The sequence below is a fragment of the Pristis pectinata genome, chromosome 11 (assembly GCF_009764475.1).
Source record: "Pristis pectinata isolate sPriPec2 chromosome 11, sPriPec2.1.pri, whole genome shotgun sequence".
NCBI lineage: Eukaryota > Metazoa > Chordata > Chondrichthyes > Rhinopristiformes > Pristidae > Pristis > Pristis pectinata.
In genome coordinates this window covers 6182377-6202150 of record NC_067415.1, presented here as the reverse complement: position 1 = coordinate 6202150, position 19774 = coordinate 6182377, and the positions used below count along the sequence as shown (strand labels likewise).

The window sequence follows — 19774 nt, the reverse complement described above, 5'->3', positions numbered from 1 at the left end:
TAACTCAAACCTCAATGCTTGGGGTACGGGAGACTGGAATTGGAATATATTGTCATGTACAGAGGTACAGTGAAAAGCTGGTCTTGCCTACCGTTCATACAGATCAATTCATTACAACAGTGCATTGAGGTAAAGCAATACAGAATAAAGTGTTACAGCTACAGAGAAAGTGCAGTGCAGGTAGGTGCAAGGTCATAACGAGGCAGATTGTGAGGTCAGGAGTCAATCTTATTGTACTAGAGGACAGTTCAACAGTTTTGTAACAGTGGGATAGAAGCTGTCCTCGAGCCTGGTGGTACGTGCTTTCAGGCTTTTGTATCTTCTACCTGATGGGAACGGGGAGAAGAGAGAATGTCCAGGGTGGGTGGGGTCTTTGACTATGCTGGCTGCTTTACCGAGGCAGCGAGAAGTATAGACAGACTTCATGGAGGGGAGGCTGGTTTCCGTGATGTGTTGAGCTATGTCCACAACTCTGCAGTTTCTTGGGGTTACAGGCAGAGCAGTTGCCATACCAACCAGTGATAATTCCTGATAGGATGCTTTCTATGGTGCATCCATAAAAATTAGAAAGGGCTGATGGTGACATGCCAAATTTCTTTAGCCTCCCGAGGAAGTAGAGGTGCTGGTGAGCTTTCTTGGCCGTGGCGTCCAAGTGGTTGGACCAGGACAGGCTATTGGCAATGTTCACTCCTTGGAACTTAAAGCTCTCGACCTTCTCAATCTCACAGCACCATTGGTGTAGACAGGAGCACATGCACTGCCCCCCTTCCTGAAGTCAAATACCAGCTCTTCTGTTTTGCTGACACTTTGAAATCTTTACAGTGATACATGATGGCAAAGCTCTGGTGTCTCTGGTCATCCCACCCAAGTCTAGCTTACATCACTAGGCACAAAATGTTTCCTTACTTTGAAGGGCATCACAGTGGCGCAGCTAGTATAACTGTTGCCTCAAGGCTCCAGTGACCCAAGTTCAATCCTGACCCCTGATGCTGTCTGTGTGGGGTTTGCACATTCTCCCTGTGACTGCATGGGTTTCATAGAACATTACAGCACAGTACAGGCCCTTTGGCCCACAATGTTGCACCGACATTTTATCCTGCTCTAATATCTATCTGCACCTTCCCTCCCATTTCTCCATCATTCATGTGTTTATCTAAGAGTCTCTTAAATGTCCCTAATGTATCTGTCCTCGCAACCTCTGCCAGCAGTGTGTTCCACGCACCCACCACTGTGTGTGTGAAAAACCTACCTCTGACATCCCCCTCATACCTTCCTCCAATCACCTTAAAATCATGCCCATGTTAAACATTTTCACCCTGGGAATAAGTCTCTGACCGTTCACTCGATCTATGCCTCATCATTTTGTACATCTCTAATCCTCCTTCTCTCCAAAGAGGAAAGCCCTAGCTCACTCGACCTATCCTCATAAGACTTGTTCCTCCAACAAGGTGTGTGGGTTGGTAGGTTAATTGCCTCAAGTGTGTAGAGTAGGTGATAGATTTGGGAGGAGTAGCTGGGAATGAAGAGAGAATAAAAGGGGACAGGGTAGGACTATTGTAGAATTGGCTGCTCGAAGCCAAGTTCAGACTCTGGTGAGCTGAAGGGGCCCATTTCCAAGCTGCATCTCTTCAAGACACTGACAGTGCAAGAGTGATAGCAAATAACAAGGGAACGAACGACAATGGAAGAGAGAGATCACTGCCCAAGTGCCCAGGAACATGCAGCCCTGTGGCCTAGAATTAGAACATAGAACAGTACAGCACAATACAGGCCCTTCGGCCCACAATGTTGTGCCAAACTTTAAACCTTGCCTAAGACTACCCAACCCCTTCCTCCCACATATCCCTCTATTTTAAATTCCTCCATATGCTTATCTAGTAATCTCTTGAATTTGACCAATGTACCTGCCTCCACCACTGCCCCAAGCAGCGCATTCCACGCCCCAACCACTCTCTGGGTAAAAAACCTTCCTCTGATATCTCCTTTGAACTTCCCACCCATTACTTCCAATGTTAGGAGCAATGAATAAGGGTAGAAATATCAAATACCAGAGGACATGCATTTAAGGAGAGAGGGGGAAGTTTATAGGAGATGTGCAGGGCAAGTTTCATTTAAATATATACACAGCAAGTGGTAGGTGCCTGGAACTGGCTGCCAGGGGTGGTGGTAGAAGCAGACACAAAAGTGGTGTTGAGGCTTTTAGAGAGGCACATGAATATGCAGGGAATGGAGGGATACGGGTCACGTGCAGGCAGAAGAGATTTAATTTAATTTGGAATTGTGTTCAGCACAGACATCGTGGACTGAAGGGCCTGTTCCTGTGCTGTACTGTTCTCTGTTCTGATTTGTGTGTCCTGTAAGAGTTTTAAACCTTCCTGTTAAGATACCTGTACAATTCAATAAATTCTTACAGCTAGAAAAATACCAACTCCTGTCCTGCAATTGATGGAAAGATGATCGAAGCCAAGTATCAGACTGTTACATTACATTTCCTAATGCAGGTTGAGGCAATTCAGCCCATCAAGTCTATAGAGAATCCAGATGTATAGAAAGAATAGAAACACTTGGACCTTACAGCTGAGACATCTCAGAACATGCAACACAGAAACAGACCATTCGGCCCATATGGTCTGCGCTGCTGTACATTTTCCACACAATTCTCCTCAAACCCCAACTGATCTCTTGTCATATTCAAGATCTGTTCTTCTTCCTGAATTTACATGTCCAGTTTCTCTGTAAATGCATCCGTTACTTGTCTCAAACGCTCCCTGTGGGAGCACATTCCACATTCTTAACAAGGTCTGGCAAACAAAGCTCAGTTTCCACGGAATTTATTAGTGACCATTTTTACGTCCCCAAGTTGTGGTTCCCTTCCCCTGACCCCCTACACCAATAAGTGTCTCTTCCTGCCCTCTCAGACCGATGGAGGTATTCAAAAACTTCTGCTGGTTGCTTCTCAAACTTTGTTTAAAATAAAAAGGACAAAGAGCCCATGTTTGTTCAATCTGTCATTGTGGATATAGCTCCCAATTCTGCTCTCTTCCTATAAACTGGATCCGTGCAGAGGAGAACTGGGACACAGGCTCAAACAGCACCATTCACTTACTCAGCACATTTAACCTTGTGAAATCTTCAAGGTATCTGTTATTGGGTAAAAGAGTTACATGGGGAGAACTACATTGGCCCCAACTATTGGAAAGCAAACAGATTGAGTTCAATGTGCAGAGTGATTCAACCAGAGTGATACAGCATGGAAACAGGCCCTTCGGCCCAACTCATCCATGCCGACCAAGATGTCTGTTCAAGCTAGTCCCATTTGCCTGTGTTTGACCCATATCCCTCAAAAGCTTTCCCATCCATGAATCAGTCCAAATAGCTTTTAAATGTTGTAATTGTACCCATTTCCTCTGGCAGCTCATTCCATATACCCACCATCCTGTGTGAAAACCATGGCCCTCAAATCCCTTTTAAATCTTTCCCCCTTCACCTTAAACCTACGTCCTTTATCCTGTGACCATCTACCTCATCTATGCCCTTTATGGTTTTATGTAGCTCTACAAGGTCACCCCTCAGGCTCCTGTGCTCCAGTAAAAACAGTCCCAGCCTATCCTTAAACAAGCCCTCCAGTCCTCGTGAATCTTTCCCCCACGTGTGCCCCCCCCACCCACCCACCCTTTCCAGCTTAATGACATCCTTGCTATAGCTGGGCGACCAGAACTGCACACAGTACTCCGAGTGTGGTCTCACCAACGCCTTGTACAGTTGCAACATGATGTCCCAACTCCTATACTCTATGCCAGATGCCTTCTTCCCCACTGTCTACCCACGTCACCACTTTCAGGGAACTATGTACTTCTACCCCTAGGTCTCTCTGTTCTAAAATAGAAGGTCTACACAGAGATAAAGAAAGCCATGGTTTGGGGGCAGAAAGTATGGCTTCCTTCTGAATGGCTACAAATATCACCCAAGTCAACATGGCCTGCCCAAGCATAGACTGGATTGACTGGTGCAGTGCTGTATTAGTCAATAGCGGGCAGCAATACGCCATGGAATGATTGACTGGGGATCATAGGGTGACAGCACGTAGATGGCGCGGGTGAAGATAATCCCCTTGTAGACCACGTTTTTCCGTGCAATGCCTTTCAGTTAGTTGCACTAAAGACCTCTCTTTATATCACGTCTTATCTCAACTTTTAATCAATCTTTTGTTTTATGTTAATTAGGTGTAGCCCTGCAGCATTCATCACATGATGTGTCACCAACTCGCTTATTGGTCGGTCACCCATCATGTCCAATCGCAGAGCACTGCCTGACCAATCCAATTGCAAAGAGAACAGATGCTCCATTAACTGGCCCAAGAATTCCTGGCTGTCAAACATTTCCCACCTCCAAAAGTATTAATGAACAAAGACAGAGACGCAAGAAATTCTGCAGACACTGGAATCTGGAGCAATAAACAAAGTGCTGGAGGAACTCAGGTCAGGCAGCATCTATGGGAGGAAAGGAATCGTCAATGTTTCAGGTCAAAACCCTCAGTCCTCGACCCGCTGAGTTCCTCCAGCAGATTGTTTGTTGCTCCAGATTCCAGCGTCTGCAGTCTCTTGTGTCTCTGTCTAAATTAGTGGGCACCAAGTACCGGATAAATGGAACTTGGGGTGAATTAGGATCAGGGCACAAGACGAGTGATGGAGAAATGGAAGTGTCTGACCAAACAGCAATGGAACAGGCAACGAGTAGAACCTGTGAACCTACCTTCTTGTGAGCCGCAATGATGTACTGTGCCCACTTCTCAATAGTTTTGGAAGAGGTGACTTCCCGGTCGGGAATGTAGGACGGAATCAAGCTCATCAGCCGCTCCAGAATGATCTCAGAGCCATAGTCCACGTAGTATTGCTGGGAGGCAAGTTCAGCAAGGTCTTCCTCCTGGTGGGAAGGAGTGGGAGAGCGGTGGACAGTGGGTGGCAGGGGGGAAATGGGGTTAAAAAGTGAAGAATAAGGTAAGATTTCTTTATCAGTCACATATACATCAAAACACACAGTGAAATGCATCTTTTGCGTAGAGTGTTCTGGGGAGCAGCCCGCAAGTGTCGCCACTCTTCTGGCGCCAACATAGCACGCCCGCAACTTCCTAGCCCGTACGTCTTTGGAATGTGGGAGGAAACCAGAGCACCCGGAGGAAACCCACGCAGACACGTGGAGAACGTACAAACTCCTTACAGACAGCAGCGGGAATTGAACCCGGGTCGCTGGTGCTGTAATAGCGTTACGCTAACCGCTACACTACCGTGCCTGGAGATTAATCAAGAGAAATTTTACATGTCAAATCAGAGACTTTGAGAGAATCTGGTGGAAGTGGGAAAGAAACACAGGGTGGGGGCTACCCAAAATTTTCAATTTTCCGATTTCAGGCAACGCACTCCCCTGTTCCTTTCCCACTCCCACCACATCCTCTCTCTCTTGGTTCACCTTATCCATTCCTCCCCCCAGCTCCATCTACCCACATTCCCCTCATCTGGTTCCACCCGTCACCGACCAGCTCCCACACTTCCACCTTGCCTTGTTCCCCCGAGGGTCCTGATGCAGGGTCTCGGTCAGAAACATTATCAACTAACGTTTGGTTGTTTGAGGAAAATCCATGGATCTGAAGAATGATCAGCAAGGATCTAAAAACACAAAGTTGTAGATGCTGAAAATCCAAACTAAAATAAATTGCTGAAATACTCAGCAGATCGGGTAATAGCTGCGGAAAGAGAAACAGGATTAATGTTTCAGGTTGAAGTCCCTTCATCAGAACCAGTGCAAACACGTGTACATAGAACAGTACAGCACAAGAACACACCCTTCACCCAGAATGTCTACACCAAACACAATGTCTACACCAAACACAATGCCGAATTAAGCCAAATCTGGAGCAACAAAGGACTGCAGATGCTGGAATCTAGATGAAAAGAAAACACGATGATGCTGGAGGAACTCAGCAGGCCAGGCAGCATCCGTGGAGAAAAGCAGGCGGTCAACGTTTCGGGTCAGGACCCTGCTTCAGGACTGAAGATAGGAAAAGGGGAAGCCCAATATATAGGAGGGAAAAGCAGAGGAGGCGGGGTGGGCACAAGGTGGTGATAGGTAGATGCAGGTAAGAGATAGTGATAGGCAGGTGCGGGGGAGGAGGGGAGAGTAGATTCACCAGGGGGCGGGCGGCATGGGGGTGGGGGAAGGGGAGGAAAGGAAAAGGGAAAAGGAGAGAAGAGATAGGCTTGGAAAGCGAATAACAGAGGCAAGGTGGAGGGGTGGGGGGTTGGTTTACTTCAAGTGGGAGAATTTGATGTTCATGCCATTAGGCTGCAAGGTCCCAAGATGGAAAATGAGGTATTGTTCCTCTATTTTACGTTTGGATTTCTCCCGGCAGTGGAGGAGGCAGAGGACTGACATCTCTTCTGCCTGCACATGATCCATATCCCTGCATATTTATGTGTCTAACAGCCTCTTCGCTTGGACAGAGCAGGCTTGGGATGCTTCCATCCGTATTTACAGTATTAAACTCAAATAGATTTCACCCTCACACGAAGGTAATGTAGTATCACAGCTGGTAGAGCCGCTGTCTCACAGCTTCAGTAGCCTAGGTTCGATCCTGACCTCTGGTGCTGCCTCTGTGTGTAGTTTACACATTCTCTGTGACTGCATGGGTTTCCCCTGGATGCTCCAGTTTCCTCCCACATCCCAGAGATGTGTGGAACAGTAGGTTAATTGACCACTGTAAATTACCCCTGGTGTGTAGGTGTCCATGGTAGATTCTGAGGGAAAGTTTGGTTCTGGTTTATTATTGTCACATGTACCGGGATACAGTGAAAAGCTTTTGAGTACCATCCAGACAGATCATTCCATACACAATTACATCGAGGTAGTACAAAAGGAAAAAAAAACAGAATGCAGAATATATTGTTACAGTTACAGAGAAAGTGCAGTGCAGGTAGACAAAGGGCCACGACGAGGTAGATTGAGAGATCAAGAGTTCATCTTTATCTTACAAGAGGTCTGTTCAAGAATCTGATAAGAGCAGGAGAGAAGCTGTTCTTGGGCCTGGTGGTAAGTGCTCTAAAGCTTTTGTATCTTCTGCCCGATGGAAGTGGGGGTGAAGAGGGGATGACCAGGGGTGGGAGGGGTCCTTGGTTATGCTGGCTGCTGCTGAGGAAGTGGCAAGTGTAGACTGAGTCGATGGAGGGGAGGCTGGCTTGCATGATGGACTGGGCTGTGTACACAACTCTCTGCAGTTTCTTGCGGTCTTAAGCAGAGCAGTTGGCATACCAAGCCGTGATGCATCCAGATAGGATGCTTTCTATGGTGCATCTGTAAAAATTGGTGAGGGTCAATGGGGACATGTTGAATTTCCTTAGCCTTCTGAGAAAATAGAAGTGTTGGTGCGCTTTCTTGGTGGACAGATATAGATATTAATTTATTAGTTACATGTACATCGAAACATCTTTCTGCGTTACTGAAAACGTGCTGGGGGCAGCCCACAAGTGTCGCCATGTTTCTAGCGCCAACATAGCATGCCCACAACTTCCTAACCTGTACGTCTTTGGAACGTGGGAGGAAACCGGAGCACTAGGAGGAAACCCATGCAGACACGGGGAGAACGTACAAACTCCTTACAGACAGCGACGGGAATTGAACCTGGGTCGCTGGCGCTGTAATAGTGTTACGCTAACTGCTATACTACCATAGAAAGGAATGTGGGGAGAACAAAATAGGATTGGTGTAGATGATGCTTGAGGGTTGGCACAAACTCAATGGGCCGAAGGGCCTGCTTGTCCTGCATGACCATGACAAAGTAGACAGGTCCACGACACTGAACTGAGAAATTCAGGGTGTGTGTATTCACCCTGGGTAGCCTCACCTTGTCACACCTGTATTCCCCGAACTTGACGCCCCTCACAGTCTGCTGATAGATGAGGTTCGTTGCCACCAAGTCCTCAGTGGGGTTATGCCAGGGCGTAAAGATCTCCTTGCGGAAGAAGAGGCGCCAGGGTGCGTTCCTCTCCTGTGCCCCCTGCTCCTTTGCATACTGCTCACACTGGGACACAGCGTCCATCACGTAGTCATTCCCGCTGCCGAGCGAAGAGACCTGGGGAATGGAGAACAGGTTACTCAACGCGCCGAGCTTTGTGAGCCTTTGTGGAAGGGTGGGTGGGTAAGTTAGCTGATAACACAAAGGTTGGTGGTGTTGTGGATAGTGTAGAAGGTTGCTGCAGATTACAACAGGGTATTGATAGGATGCAGAGCTGGGCTCAGAAGTGGCAGATGGAGATCAACCCGGATAAGTGTGAAGTGATGCACTTCGGGAGATCGAATTTGAAGGCAGAATACAAGGTTAATGGCAGGACTCTTAGCAGTGTGGAAGAACAGAGGGATCTTGGGGTCCACGTCCATAGATCCCTCAAGGTTACCATGCAGGTTGATAGGGTTGTTAAGAAGGCGTATGGAGCGTTGGCCTTCATTAGTCAGGGTATTGAGTTCAAGAGCCACAAGGTGATGTTGCAGCTCTATAGAACTCTGGTTGTGTTCAGGTCTGGTCATCTCATTATAGGAAGGATGTGGAAGCTTTAGAGAGGGTGCAGAGGAGATTTACCAGGATGTTGCCTGGATTAGAGAGCATGTCTTATGAGGATAGGTTGAGCGAGCTAGGGCTTTTCTCTTTGGAGAGAAGGAGGATGAGAGGTGACTTGATAGAGGTGTACAAGATGATAAGAGGCATAGATCGAGTGGACAGTCAGAGACTTTTTCCCTGGCGACAATGGCTAACATGAGGGGGCATAATTTTAAGGTGATTGGAGGAAGGTATAAGGAGGATGTCAGGGGCAAGTTGTTTTTTTTTCTTACACAGAGAGTGGTGGGTGCGTGGAACGCACTGCCAGCAGAGGTTGTGGGAGCAGATACATTCAAAAGACTCTTAGATAGCCACATGAAAGATGGAAAAATAGGGGGCTACATGGGAGGGAAGGGTTAGATAGATCTTAGAGCAGGATAAAATGTTGACACAACATTGTGGGCCGAAGGGCCTGTACTGTGCTGTAGTGTTCTATGTTGTAAATCAAAACACAATAACGTATCAGGTGGTCACCATCTAGGCTTCGGTCTCTGGAATAATAAAAGATAAAATGGCATTCCACCAGATTCTCCTGTTCCAAAAAGCTGCCCTTGTATGTGGCAAAACCTCTTGGGTTATCAGAGGCCAAATGCTTTAACACGACACTCTTTAAGGAGGAGGAGGAGGAACTGGGATTTGCAGAGCTTGGGACCCATGCAACTGAAGGCACGGCCACCAACAGGCCAGTGATAGAGTAATCGGCATGTCTAGGTGGCCAAATTTGAGAGAGTGATCAGGGAGATCTTTAGTAGAGGATGGAACAGTACAGCACAGGAAAATGTCCTTCTGCCCACAATGTGGTGCCAAACTAATTAAGCTAACAACACCTAATTAAACTAATCCCTTCTACCTTTATTCTAAGGAAGACCAGTACTAAAATGCTTAGTACAGTCACTCAGAAATCCAACCTGACCAGGAAAACTTACCTGGAGAATGGTTAGCATCGGGAGCACCTTAGGGTGCAAGTTCATAGCTTGCTGTAAATGGTGACATGGGTGGATAGGGTAGTGAAGGAGGCATTTGGTTTGCTTTCCTTCGTGGGCAGAGGCATTGAGTACAAGAGTTGGGATGTCACATTGTAGTCGTACGAAACATTGGTCAGGCCGCACTTGGAGTACTGTGTACAGCTCTGGTCACCACACTACACAACAAGGATGTGGTAGCATTAGAGAGCATGCAGAAGAGACTCGTCAGGATATTGCCTGAAATGGAGGACTTTACAAGGAGAGATTATTCTTACTGGAACGGAGGTGACCCTGGAGAGGTTTATAAAAATTATGAGGGGCATAGATAGTCTTTTTCCCTAGGTTTGGGGGAGTCTGAAACTAGACTGTAGAGGTTTAAGGTGAGAGGGGAGAAGTTTGAAACATCTCAGGGGCAAGTTTTTGCACAGAGGGTGGTGGTTATCTAGAACGAGCTGCTGGAAGAGGCAGGTCCAAAAGTTGAGCTTATTGTCATACGCACAAGGACATGTATGCACAGGTGCGATGAAAGACTTACCTGCAGGCAGATACAATTACAACATGTAATAGGCATTTGGACAGGTACTTGGATAGGAAAGAACCAGAGGGATACAGGCCAAATGCAGTCAAATGGGCATCATGGTCTGCATGGAAGAGTAGCAACGAATGGCCCAGTTCTGTGCTGTATGATTCAATGACCCCAGCTCAGGGGGTAGTCAAGGCAAGGGGGTAGTCAAGGCAAGGGGGTAGCATTGGTGTGTTTATGGCAATGCTTGATAAAACAGGAGGGTTACATTGATAGGGGATACAGAAAGGGTTGTGTGCAATATTTACAGCGATGTTCTGGTTTCTGGGCCTAGAACTAATGATACACAGCCGCCATCTGAACTGCTGGAATAGTCTGACCCCTTTCTTCGATTGTGGGAAGGGGACAAACAGTCACTTAACTGACCAGCAACCAAAAGTGGAATAAAATTTAAAAAAATCAGGGTAACTTTTCTCCTACTCACCTTGTCAAACAACGCGATGTACAGAGAAAATCCAAAGCGATCCTTCAGGCCTATCTTGTCTGCCAGAGCATTGCACAGCTCTTTGGCTGTCGTCGCGGAGTCGGTCAGGAGGGTCTTGGTTGTTCCGTCCATGAAGGTGATGGGCAACATGATCGGTTTCTTGGACTTGGTGGCCTGTTGTGGTTGTTGGGAATTAATGGGGGGGGGGGCAGTGGGACAGGGAAAGAGGAACAATCAGCTCAACGAGACAAAAGACACCACAGAGTGATACAGTACCGAAGCAGGCCCTTGGGCCCAACTCATCTGTGCTGACCGAGGTGCCTACTAAGCTAGTCCCATTTGCCTGCATTTGGCCCAAATCCCTCTAAACCTTTCCTATCCATGAACCTGTCTAAACATCTTTTAAACGCAATTGTACCCACCTCTATCACTTCCTCAGGCAGCTTGTCCCCTTCACCCACTATCCTCTGAAAAATTTGCCCCTCAGATCCCCTTTAAAAACTTTCCCCCTCTCACCTTAAATCTGCACCCTCTAGTTTTAGATTGCCCTACCCCAGGAAAAAGACTGTGACCATTCACCTTATCAATGCCCCTTACAATTTTTCTAAACCTCTCCGGTCACAGCTTCCTTCGCTCCAGGAAAAACAGTCCCAGCCTATCCGGTCTCACCTTATAACTCAAGCCCTCCAGTCCCGGCAACGTCACAGAACATAGAACATTACAACACAGTACAGGTCCTTTGGCCCAAAATGCTGTGCCAACATTTTATCCTGCTCTAATATCTATCTAACCCTTCCCTCCCACATAGCCCTCCATTTCTCTATCATTCATGTGGCTATCTCAGAGTCTCTTAAATGTCCCTAATGTATCTGCCCCCACAACCTCTGCCGGCAGTGCGTTCCATGCACCCACCACTCTCTGTGTAAACCAACTTATCCCTGACATCCCCCTTATACCTTCCTCCAATTACCTTAAAATTATGTCCCCTCATGTTAGCCATTGTCGCCCTGGGAAAAGGTCTCTGACTGTCCACTCGATCTATGCCTCTTACCATCTTGTACACCTCTATCAAGCCACCTCTCATCCTCCTTCTCTCCAAAGAGAAAAAACCCTAGCTCGCTCAACCTATCCTCATAAGGCATGCTCTCCAATCCAGGCAGCATCCTGGTAAATCTCCTCTGCACCCTCTCTAAAGCTTCCACATCCTTCCTATAATGAGGCGACCAGACCTGAACACAATACTCCAAGTGTGGTCTGACCAGAGTTTGACAGAGCTGCAACATCCTTGTCAATCTTTTCTGCACCCTATCTATCTTAAATCACATCCTTCCTACAGTACAGCGACCAGAACTGCACACAATATTCGAGGTGCAGCCTCACCAATGTCCTTTACAGCTGGAACGTGACCAGAAAAATAACTAGGCTGCTCAGGGTCAGAAGATGCTTCCAACACAAGGAATGTTGTAAACTGCTTAAACACTTACAACAGGAAAATAAACAAGGTCGTGAGAAAAGGGAATAGGAAGCAAAGCTGAGATGGAATACCACACATAAACCGAATACAAACCGCAGTCTAATTGGATTGAATGGACAGTTTCTACGTTGTACATAGAAGGCGATTTTATCTCCAGTCTCGTCCACGTACTTTCTGCTGGATGTTCTCTTCTCTTCCTTGCTCTAAAGAGTCCACAGATCCTCCCACCCAGCCGATCCCAGATGGTTCTTCAGATTGTCCCCCTTCCACTTCCTCTCTGCCCTTGGTTAGCCCATTACAGGTGGCCGCGATTATTATGCAAGGTAGCGAGAAGAAACCACGAAGCTCCCACCATTCAGTGAGACCCTCTACATCAGCCACTATCCCAGTCAACCCGCATAACCCTCGATCCCACCTACTGATCTCCACCCTGAATATACTCAATGAATGTACACCCGCAGATCCTCTGGGAACCCTCTTCCCCAAGATCCGCAACCCTCCCATTTAAAAGAAATCTCTTCTCTCTACAATCTTAGAGGCTTTTGTGTTCCTATGACATCTAAGGTATCTTTATTAGTCACATGTACATCGAAACACACAGTGAAATGCATCTTTTGCATCGAGTGTTCTGGGGGCAGCAAGCAAGTGTCGCCACGCTTCCGGTGCCAACGTAGCATGCCCACAACTTCCTAACCTGTACATCTTTGGAATGTGGGAGGAAACCGGAACACCCGGAGGAAACCCACTCAGACATGGGGAGAACGTACAAACTCCTTACAGACAGTGGCCGGAATTGAACCCGGGTCACTGGCGCTGTAATGGTGATATGCTAACCGCTACACTACCGTGCCTGCCAAAACTTCTCTCAAAACTTCTGGTGAACGCAAGTACTTTACAGCTGTGGTAATACAGGGAATGTGGCAATCAATTTGTGCACAGCAAGCTCCCACCAACAGCAAAGTAATAGAGATCAGATAATCTATTTTTTGTAACTTTGGCCGAGGAATAAACATTAGCCCCAGGACATCAGGCAAAGCTCTCCAGCTCCTCTCCGAAGCATTGGATCCATTTCATCCAGAGTGAATGGGCAAATGGGACCTTGGCTTAACCTGCCACAGAACAGCAGCCTTCCCACCTCCAGGAAAATGTCCTAAGGCACTAGAATTTGGATTCAGCGTGAATTACCTGCAGCTCCAGCCAGCTCGGTGGCTGCGTTCGAGTGCCGTTAGCAAACGTCCTCCTCATCCTCTCCTCACAGTAGGGAGCATAACCAGGAGGGCCTCCATTGATGAAGTTCCTCAAATACTGGAAGAACAACACCACAGTCAACTGTTCAGTGAAGCATGGGTTGGGATGGGGGTGGGATGGGTTGCAGAGGACGGCCCCACTAGGTGATTCGATTCTGGGTTTTTCAAACTGCTCCACGGTTTAGTAAAAAGGGCTGGCAGGAAGGGTGGAGAGTTCACCATGTGGTCTCCTCTCTACATTGGAGAAACCAAAATGCAGATTGGGTGTTCACTGCGGGGCACCTGCGCTCAGTCCTCGGGGTGACCCCGAGCTTCCCGTTGCCCGCCACTAATTCCCCATCCCACTCTGACCTCGCAGTCCTGTGACCTCCTGTACCATCACAGCAAGGCCCAACTCAGGACTGGAGGAACAGCACCTCATCTTCTGCCCAGGCACGTTGCAGCCTTCTGGATTCAACGGAGAACTCCACAACTTCGGGTAACGGTTTCTCGGTCTGTATCAGTCATCCATCTGTGACATTGGCTCAGTTTCTTTACATTCCCTTTAGCCCTTCCCTTTTTTCATCCTCTGGGAGTGGAGGACATGCCCACCCTGATCTGCCGGGCTTGTCTCCCTGCTCTGCGTTTTGCAACTCCCACATTTTTTGCAAACGTTAGCTCTGCTTCTCTTCCCACAGATGCGGCCTGACCTGCTGAGTAGTTCCAGCATGCCCTTCTTTTAAATTTACGGCATCATAGGTCAAGGGATAAATGGTAACCAGGGCACCAATGCGTCATCAAAAGAAAAGCGGCGGGAAGATCTTTTACAGCTCTACAGGAGGTCAGAAGGGGCCTTGATTATTTAGATTTTAGGTAGGTAAAGATTAATGAAGGAATCGCTGGAAACGTACCTTCACAAACTTCTCAGAAGGAGCAAAGCAACCAACGCAGAGACACATGAGGATCCAGCCACGGGCGTGGCTGCTTTTGGATGGATTCTGGGTCAGCTGCTTGCAGATCTGGCAGTAAATCTCATCCCTACCACAGAAAGGTCAACTAATAAAAGGTACTTCCCCACATAGCCTCAACTCCCTCCCTCCAGTCAGTCACCAGCATCAACATGACCACCATTTGCAGCCGAACAAAAGCACTACTTTTTATTAAGAACATAAACCACTAGTGTCTTTCTGTCCAATAAGAACACATTGATTCGTTACCTTGGCAACACTTTCCAGCAGGATCACAAGAGGCTGCAGAGGGTTGTAGGCTTAGCCAGCTCCATCATGGGCACAACCCTCCCCGCCATCGACAACATCTTCAAGAAGGTGGCATCCATCATTAAGGACCCTCACCACCCGGGACATGCCCTCTTCTCGTTACTACCATTGGGGAGGTGGTACAGGAGCCTGAAAACCCACACTCAGCGTTTCAGGAACAGCTTCTTCCCCTCCGCCATCAGATTTCTGAACTGTCCATGAACTCATGAACACTACCTCGTTATTCCTCTTTTGCACTATTTATTTTTGTAACTCAGTAATTTTTAGGTCTTTATGCCTTGCACTGTGCTGCTGCCGCAAAACAACAAATTTCACGACATATGTCAGTGATAATTAAACCTGATTCTGACTCCCCTCCAATCGCCACAACACTTCACAGCCAATTAAGTACTTTAATAGTGTGGTCACTGTGCTAATGTTTGGCGTTGCAATGTACATCCTTGCCCCTTTGCCCCAATCCTCCATCTTGCATCCACGTGGACCCGGGGCTCTCTCCATAGTTCTCCGAAAGTGACAACACTAGGTCGACAGGGTGTGTGAAGCATGTGACATACTTGCCTTCATAAACTGGAGTTTAAAATACAAGAGTTGGGACGTTATGTTGCAGTTTTACAAAACTGGTCAGTCGCACCTGGAGTAATGTGATAATCTCTCGACATTTTTTAAGGAGCATTTCACGGAACGAATCGTAATGATATACGTGATCAGTTATATCCTCCCAAGGTGGCAAAGACTCTTGTTTAAACAGGCCGTCTGAAAACTTGCACCTTCAACACCAGAGCACTTCCCCAGTACTGCACACAGAGCCTCAGCACAGATTGTGCTCAAGCCTCTGGAGCAGGTCTTGAACCTACGATAACATGGCTCCACCTCTTCAGTCCAAATGGTTGCAGGGTTGGGTGGGGAAGAGGGGAGAGGAGATTATTCCAACACTAATCATTTTGGCCATAGCTCTTCTTTAACCCCAAATGCATGAGAAACCGATGGGGTGTGAGTGGAGCTGGTGGTCGACCTTCCTCAATCCTATTCAACAACCGAGGCCAACTAAAGGCGGGAAGGAAGTCAGAGGTGAGTAGGCGGCCATGACCTATACCTGAGTTCAGGGCGAAGGATACCATTTCCAATGATGAAGTGAAGCTTCTCCAGGTTGGAGGTCGGCCGGTCTTCCAGCATACTGTTCCCCCCGAGGCTGTACTCCCCATTGTTCCAGTCTCTTTGCCACCTAACCACAGACAAAAGGCAAATGAAGGAGCCGTGACCACAGGACAGAAAGTATAGATTTATGTCGTGTCTTTATCCCAGTGAAACATTACAGGAGTGTTACCAAACCAAAATTGAGAAGATTATCCCAGTTCTTTTTTTAGGACGGGTACCATCTGTGACCAAGCAGCTGGTGGAGAGAGGTCTTCCTGAACCACTGCAGATGTAATCAATGTAGAATTGGAATTGCTATATTATTGTCACCTGTACCGAGATACAGTGGAAAGCATTTGTGAGCCATCCAGACTGATCATTCCATACACAAGTACACTGAGGTAGTAAAAAGGAAAACAGAATGCAGAATAAAGTGTTGCGGTTACAGAGAAAGCACAGTGCAGGTAGACTAATAAAAGTGCAAGGGCCACAATGAGGAAGATTGGGAGATCAAGAGTTCATCTTTTAGTGTATGAGAGGTCCATTCAGGAACTTGATAACAGTGGGATAGAAGCTGAACAAGTCTGGTGGTACATGCTTTCAAACTTTTGTATCTTCTTCCCAACGGGGGTGGGCGGGAAGGAGAGAGAATGACCGGGGCGGGAGGGGTCCTCGATTATGTTGGCTGCTTTCTCGAAGCATGTGGTACCAGGTCAGTGATGAGATCTGGGCACTGGGCAGGAAAGCTTCAGTGAAGTAGATGATCATCTCATTGATTACCAGAGCGGATTCAAGGAGTTACATGGGAGGTACATTTAGCAGAGCTGGGGTCTCAGAGCAAGACGTGGATTTGATCCCAAGCTAGGGTGCTGCGTGGAACTTGCACGCTCTCCTTTGTGAATATGGGTTCCCTCTGGATGCTCTGATTTCCTCCCACATTCCAAAGGTGTGTGGGTTAGTAGGCTAACTGGCCATTCTAAACTGGCCCTAGTGTGTAGGTGAGCAGTAGAATCTGTTTGGAGCAGTTATGGGAAGTATAAAATGGGGATTAGTTTAGGATCACTGTAAATGGGTGTTTGAGGGCTAGCATGGACTCATGAATGCTTGGAACATTCAAGCAACACCCAGTGTTTAATGATGTCTGATCTCCGCAGACAACATTAAACACTGGGTGTTGCTTGGAACACAGAATCTGGTTTAGAGAAACAAAGGGCTGCAGATGCTGGAATCTAGATGAAAAACACGATGATGCTGGAGGAACTCAGCAGGCCAGGCAGCATCCGTGGAGAAAAGCAGGCGGTCAACGTTTCGGGTCAGGACCCTTCTTCAGGACTGAAGATAGGAAAAGGGGAAAGCCCGATATATAGGAGGGAAAAGCAGAGCAATGATAGGTGGCTTGCTGTCGCTCAGTATAGCACGCGATCAGGATGTGGGGAAAGAATGCACCAAGCACACAAAATTACCTCTTCCGTGAGCTTGGATTTCTTCTTCAGCGTCAGCGAGACCAGTTTATGCCGCACACTGTTCTTCTTATCCGCGTGCAAGCTCTGCCAGACAAGCGTCAGACATTAGTGAGACACAGACCACCAGGTACAGCAACGTCCAAACACACAGGGAGAACGTGTACAACCAGCCTGCCCTTGGTACACTGGGCAGGTGCTGAGGCGAGACTGCTGTAAGCCTTGTGGTTGTTACTGAGACAGAACCCAGCAACTGGACTGTTAATCTGACAATGAAGGATCATCAACCTGAAACATTAATCCAAAGATGCTGAGTATTTCATGAGGGGAATTAATAAGGCGAATGGTCAGAGATTTTGTCCCAGGGCAGGGGAGTCTAAAACTAAAGGGCACAGGTTTAAGGTGAGAGGGGAGACATTTAAAGGGGGCCTGAGAGGCAACTTCTTCCACACAGAAGGTGGTGGGTATGTGGAACGAGCTGCCAGAGGAAGTGGTAGAGGTGGGTACAATTACGAGGTTTTAAAAAGACACTTAGACAGGTACTTGGATAGGAAAGGTTGAGAGGGATTGGGGCCAAACACTGACAAATGAAACCAGCTCAGGCAGGCACCTTGGGTCAGCATGGACGAGATGGGTTGAAGGGCATGTTCCGTGCTGTGCAACTCCATGACCATTTCCAGCATTTTGTGTTTTGTTGATCTCGGAAAATGAGTTCAAATCCCCAATGGTGGGATTTGAACTCAATTCTTTCAAAAACTGGAGTTAAAAAAGTCTCAGCATTAGTGAGCACAAAACTACTGGATCGTCACCTGGTTTAGTTATATTCCTCAGGGAAGGATATCTTGGGTAGGCACGGTAGTGTAGCGGTTAGCGTAACGCTATTACAGCGCCAGCGACCTGGGTTCAATTCCGGCCACTGTCTGTAAGGAGTTTGTACGTTCTCCCCGTGTCTGCGTGGGTTTCCTCCGGGTGCTCCGGTTTCCTCCCACATTCCAAAGACGTACGGGTTAGGAAGTTGGGGGCATGCTATGTTGGCGCCGGAAGTGTGGCGACACTTGCGGGCTGCCCCCAGAACACTCTATGCAAAAGATGCATTTCACTGTGTGTTTCGATGTACATGTGACTAATAAAAGAAATCTCATCTTATCCTCCACTTTGCCGCGTTTTGTCCCATATACAACTCCAGGCCAACCAACCTGGATTGATTCTTCACTGGCATTGGAACTGGACCAACAAGACACTCAGTTCAGTGGGCAGTGAACGCTGCCCTTGCCAGCAATATATTCATCCCGTGAATGAAAGGATAGAGACGTTATTTTAATAGTTAATTACTTTACCAGGGTAGTGGGATCACTAGCACCTGGTGGAGTTCAGAAGCTGGGTAAACACATTGGGATGGAGAAACAGGAACAGAGGGACATGTTGTCAGGATGTAGAGTTGGAGGATGGTTGTGCATGGGGGTACTGACGCCAGCAAGGCCTGGTGGGACCAATGGACAGCTGGGGTTTGCAGTACAGCCACTCAGCGCAGAGGAAAACATGGGAAGAATGAAGATAAACCCGTCAGATATTCAGCAATGGAGCACGGCCTCACTTCTGTTCACCAGTGCATGCCAGTTCCTTGCCAAGCTGTCAGTTTCGAGTGCCCCACCCATTGCCTGCTCTTGAAGGACAACGCCCAGGAGGTTCACTGCTGCCCTATCCCTCCTGTTCTGGGATCTTAGTTACACTGCATGGAAATAGGCCCCTTCTGCCCAACTCGTCCAAGATGTCTACCTAAGCTTGACCCATTTGCTTGGCCGATATCCCTCTAAAACCGTTCCTATCCATGGATATCAAATTAAATCATAACCAAACCCTCACCAAGGCCAATCTAAACCCAACCAGAGCATAATGACATTTTCATATCGGACTTAACCAGATCACAAAAACATCCCAAACACGTTACTGTTCCAACAAAGCTGCAACTGAATTAGGGAGGGAATTGCAGATTTGCTTTGCGGTAGTACCTGTGGTTTAGACTGCAGGGGTGACTCTGAGCTTCCTGGTGCACGTCACCTTAATTCTCAATCCCACTCCCACCTCGACCAGTCTGTGGCTTTCTCCTGTGCCATAATGAGGTCTAATGTAAACTGGAGAACAACATCTTAACTTCCATCTGGGCACTTTGCAACCTTCTGGAATGAACACTGAAATTTTCCAACTCAGGTAAGCTGCTCTCTGATTCTCAGCATCCTTCTCCCTGTCCTCCTTTTCTTACCACATTTCTATACAAAGCCTCCTCAATGGTCAGTACTCCACAAGACCACAAGATATAGGAGCAGAATTAGACCATTCAGCCCATCAGGTCTGCTCCACCATTCAATCATGGCTGATTTTTTCAACCCCAATTCTCCCACCTTTTCCCCGTAACCCTCAACTCCCTTACTAATCAAGAACCTATCAATCTCTGCCTTAAATACACCCAATGACTTGGCCTCCACAGCCGTCTGTGGCAATGAATTCCACAGATTCACCACCCTCTGGCTGAAGAAATTCCTCCTCATCTCAGTTCTAAAGGGACGTCCCCTTTATTCTGAGGCTGTGC

General features: G+C 47.5%; 1 protein-coding gene across 1 annotated transcript in view; it reads right to left on the bottom strand.

Annotated features, from left to right (window-relative positions):
* LOC127575729 (unconventional myosin-VIIa-like) overlaps positions 1-17266 on the bottom strand; it is a 67748-nt gene extending 50482 nt beyond the window's left edge. The window contains exons 1-7 of the mRNA XM_052025726.1: positions 17191-17266; positions 15687-15815; positions 14228-14354; positions 13276-13395; positions 10617-10790; positions 7895-8122; positions 4753-4923 (exon numbers count right to left, since the gene is read on the bottom strand). Coding sequence (XP_051881686.1) covers positions 4753-4923; positions 7895-8122; positions 10617-10790; positions 13276-13395; positions 14228-14354; positions 15687-15766 — 900 coding nt within the window. The 5' untranslated portion in view covers positions 15767-15815; positions 17191-17266. The remainder of the gene's footprint in view (positions 1-4752; positions 4924-7894; positions 8123-10616; positions 10791-13275; positions 13396-14227; positions 14355-15686; positions 15816-17190) is intronic.
* Positions 17267-19774: the final 2508 nt, after the last annotated feature.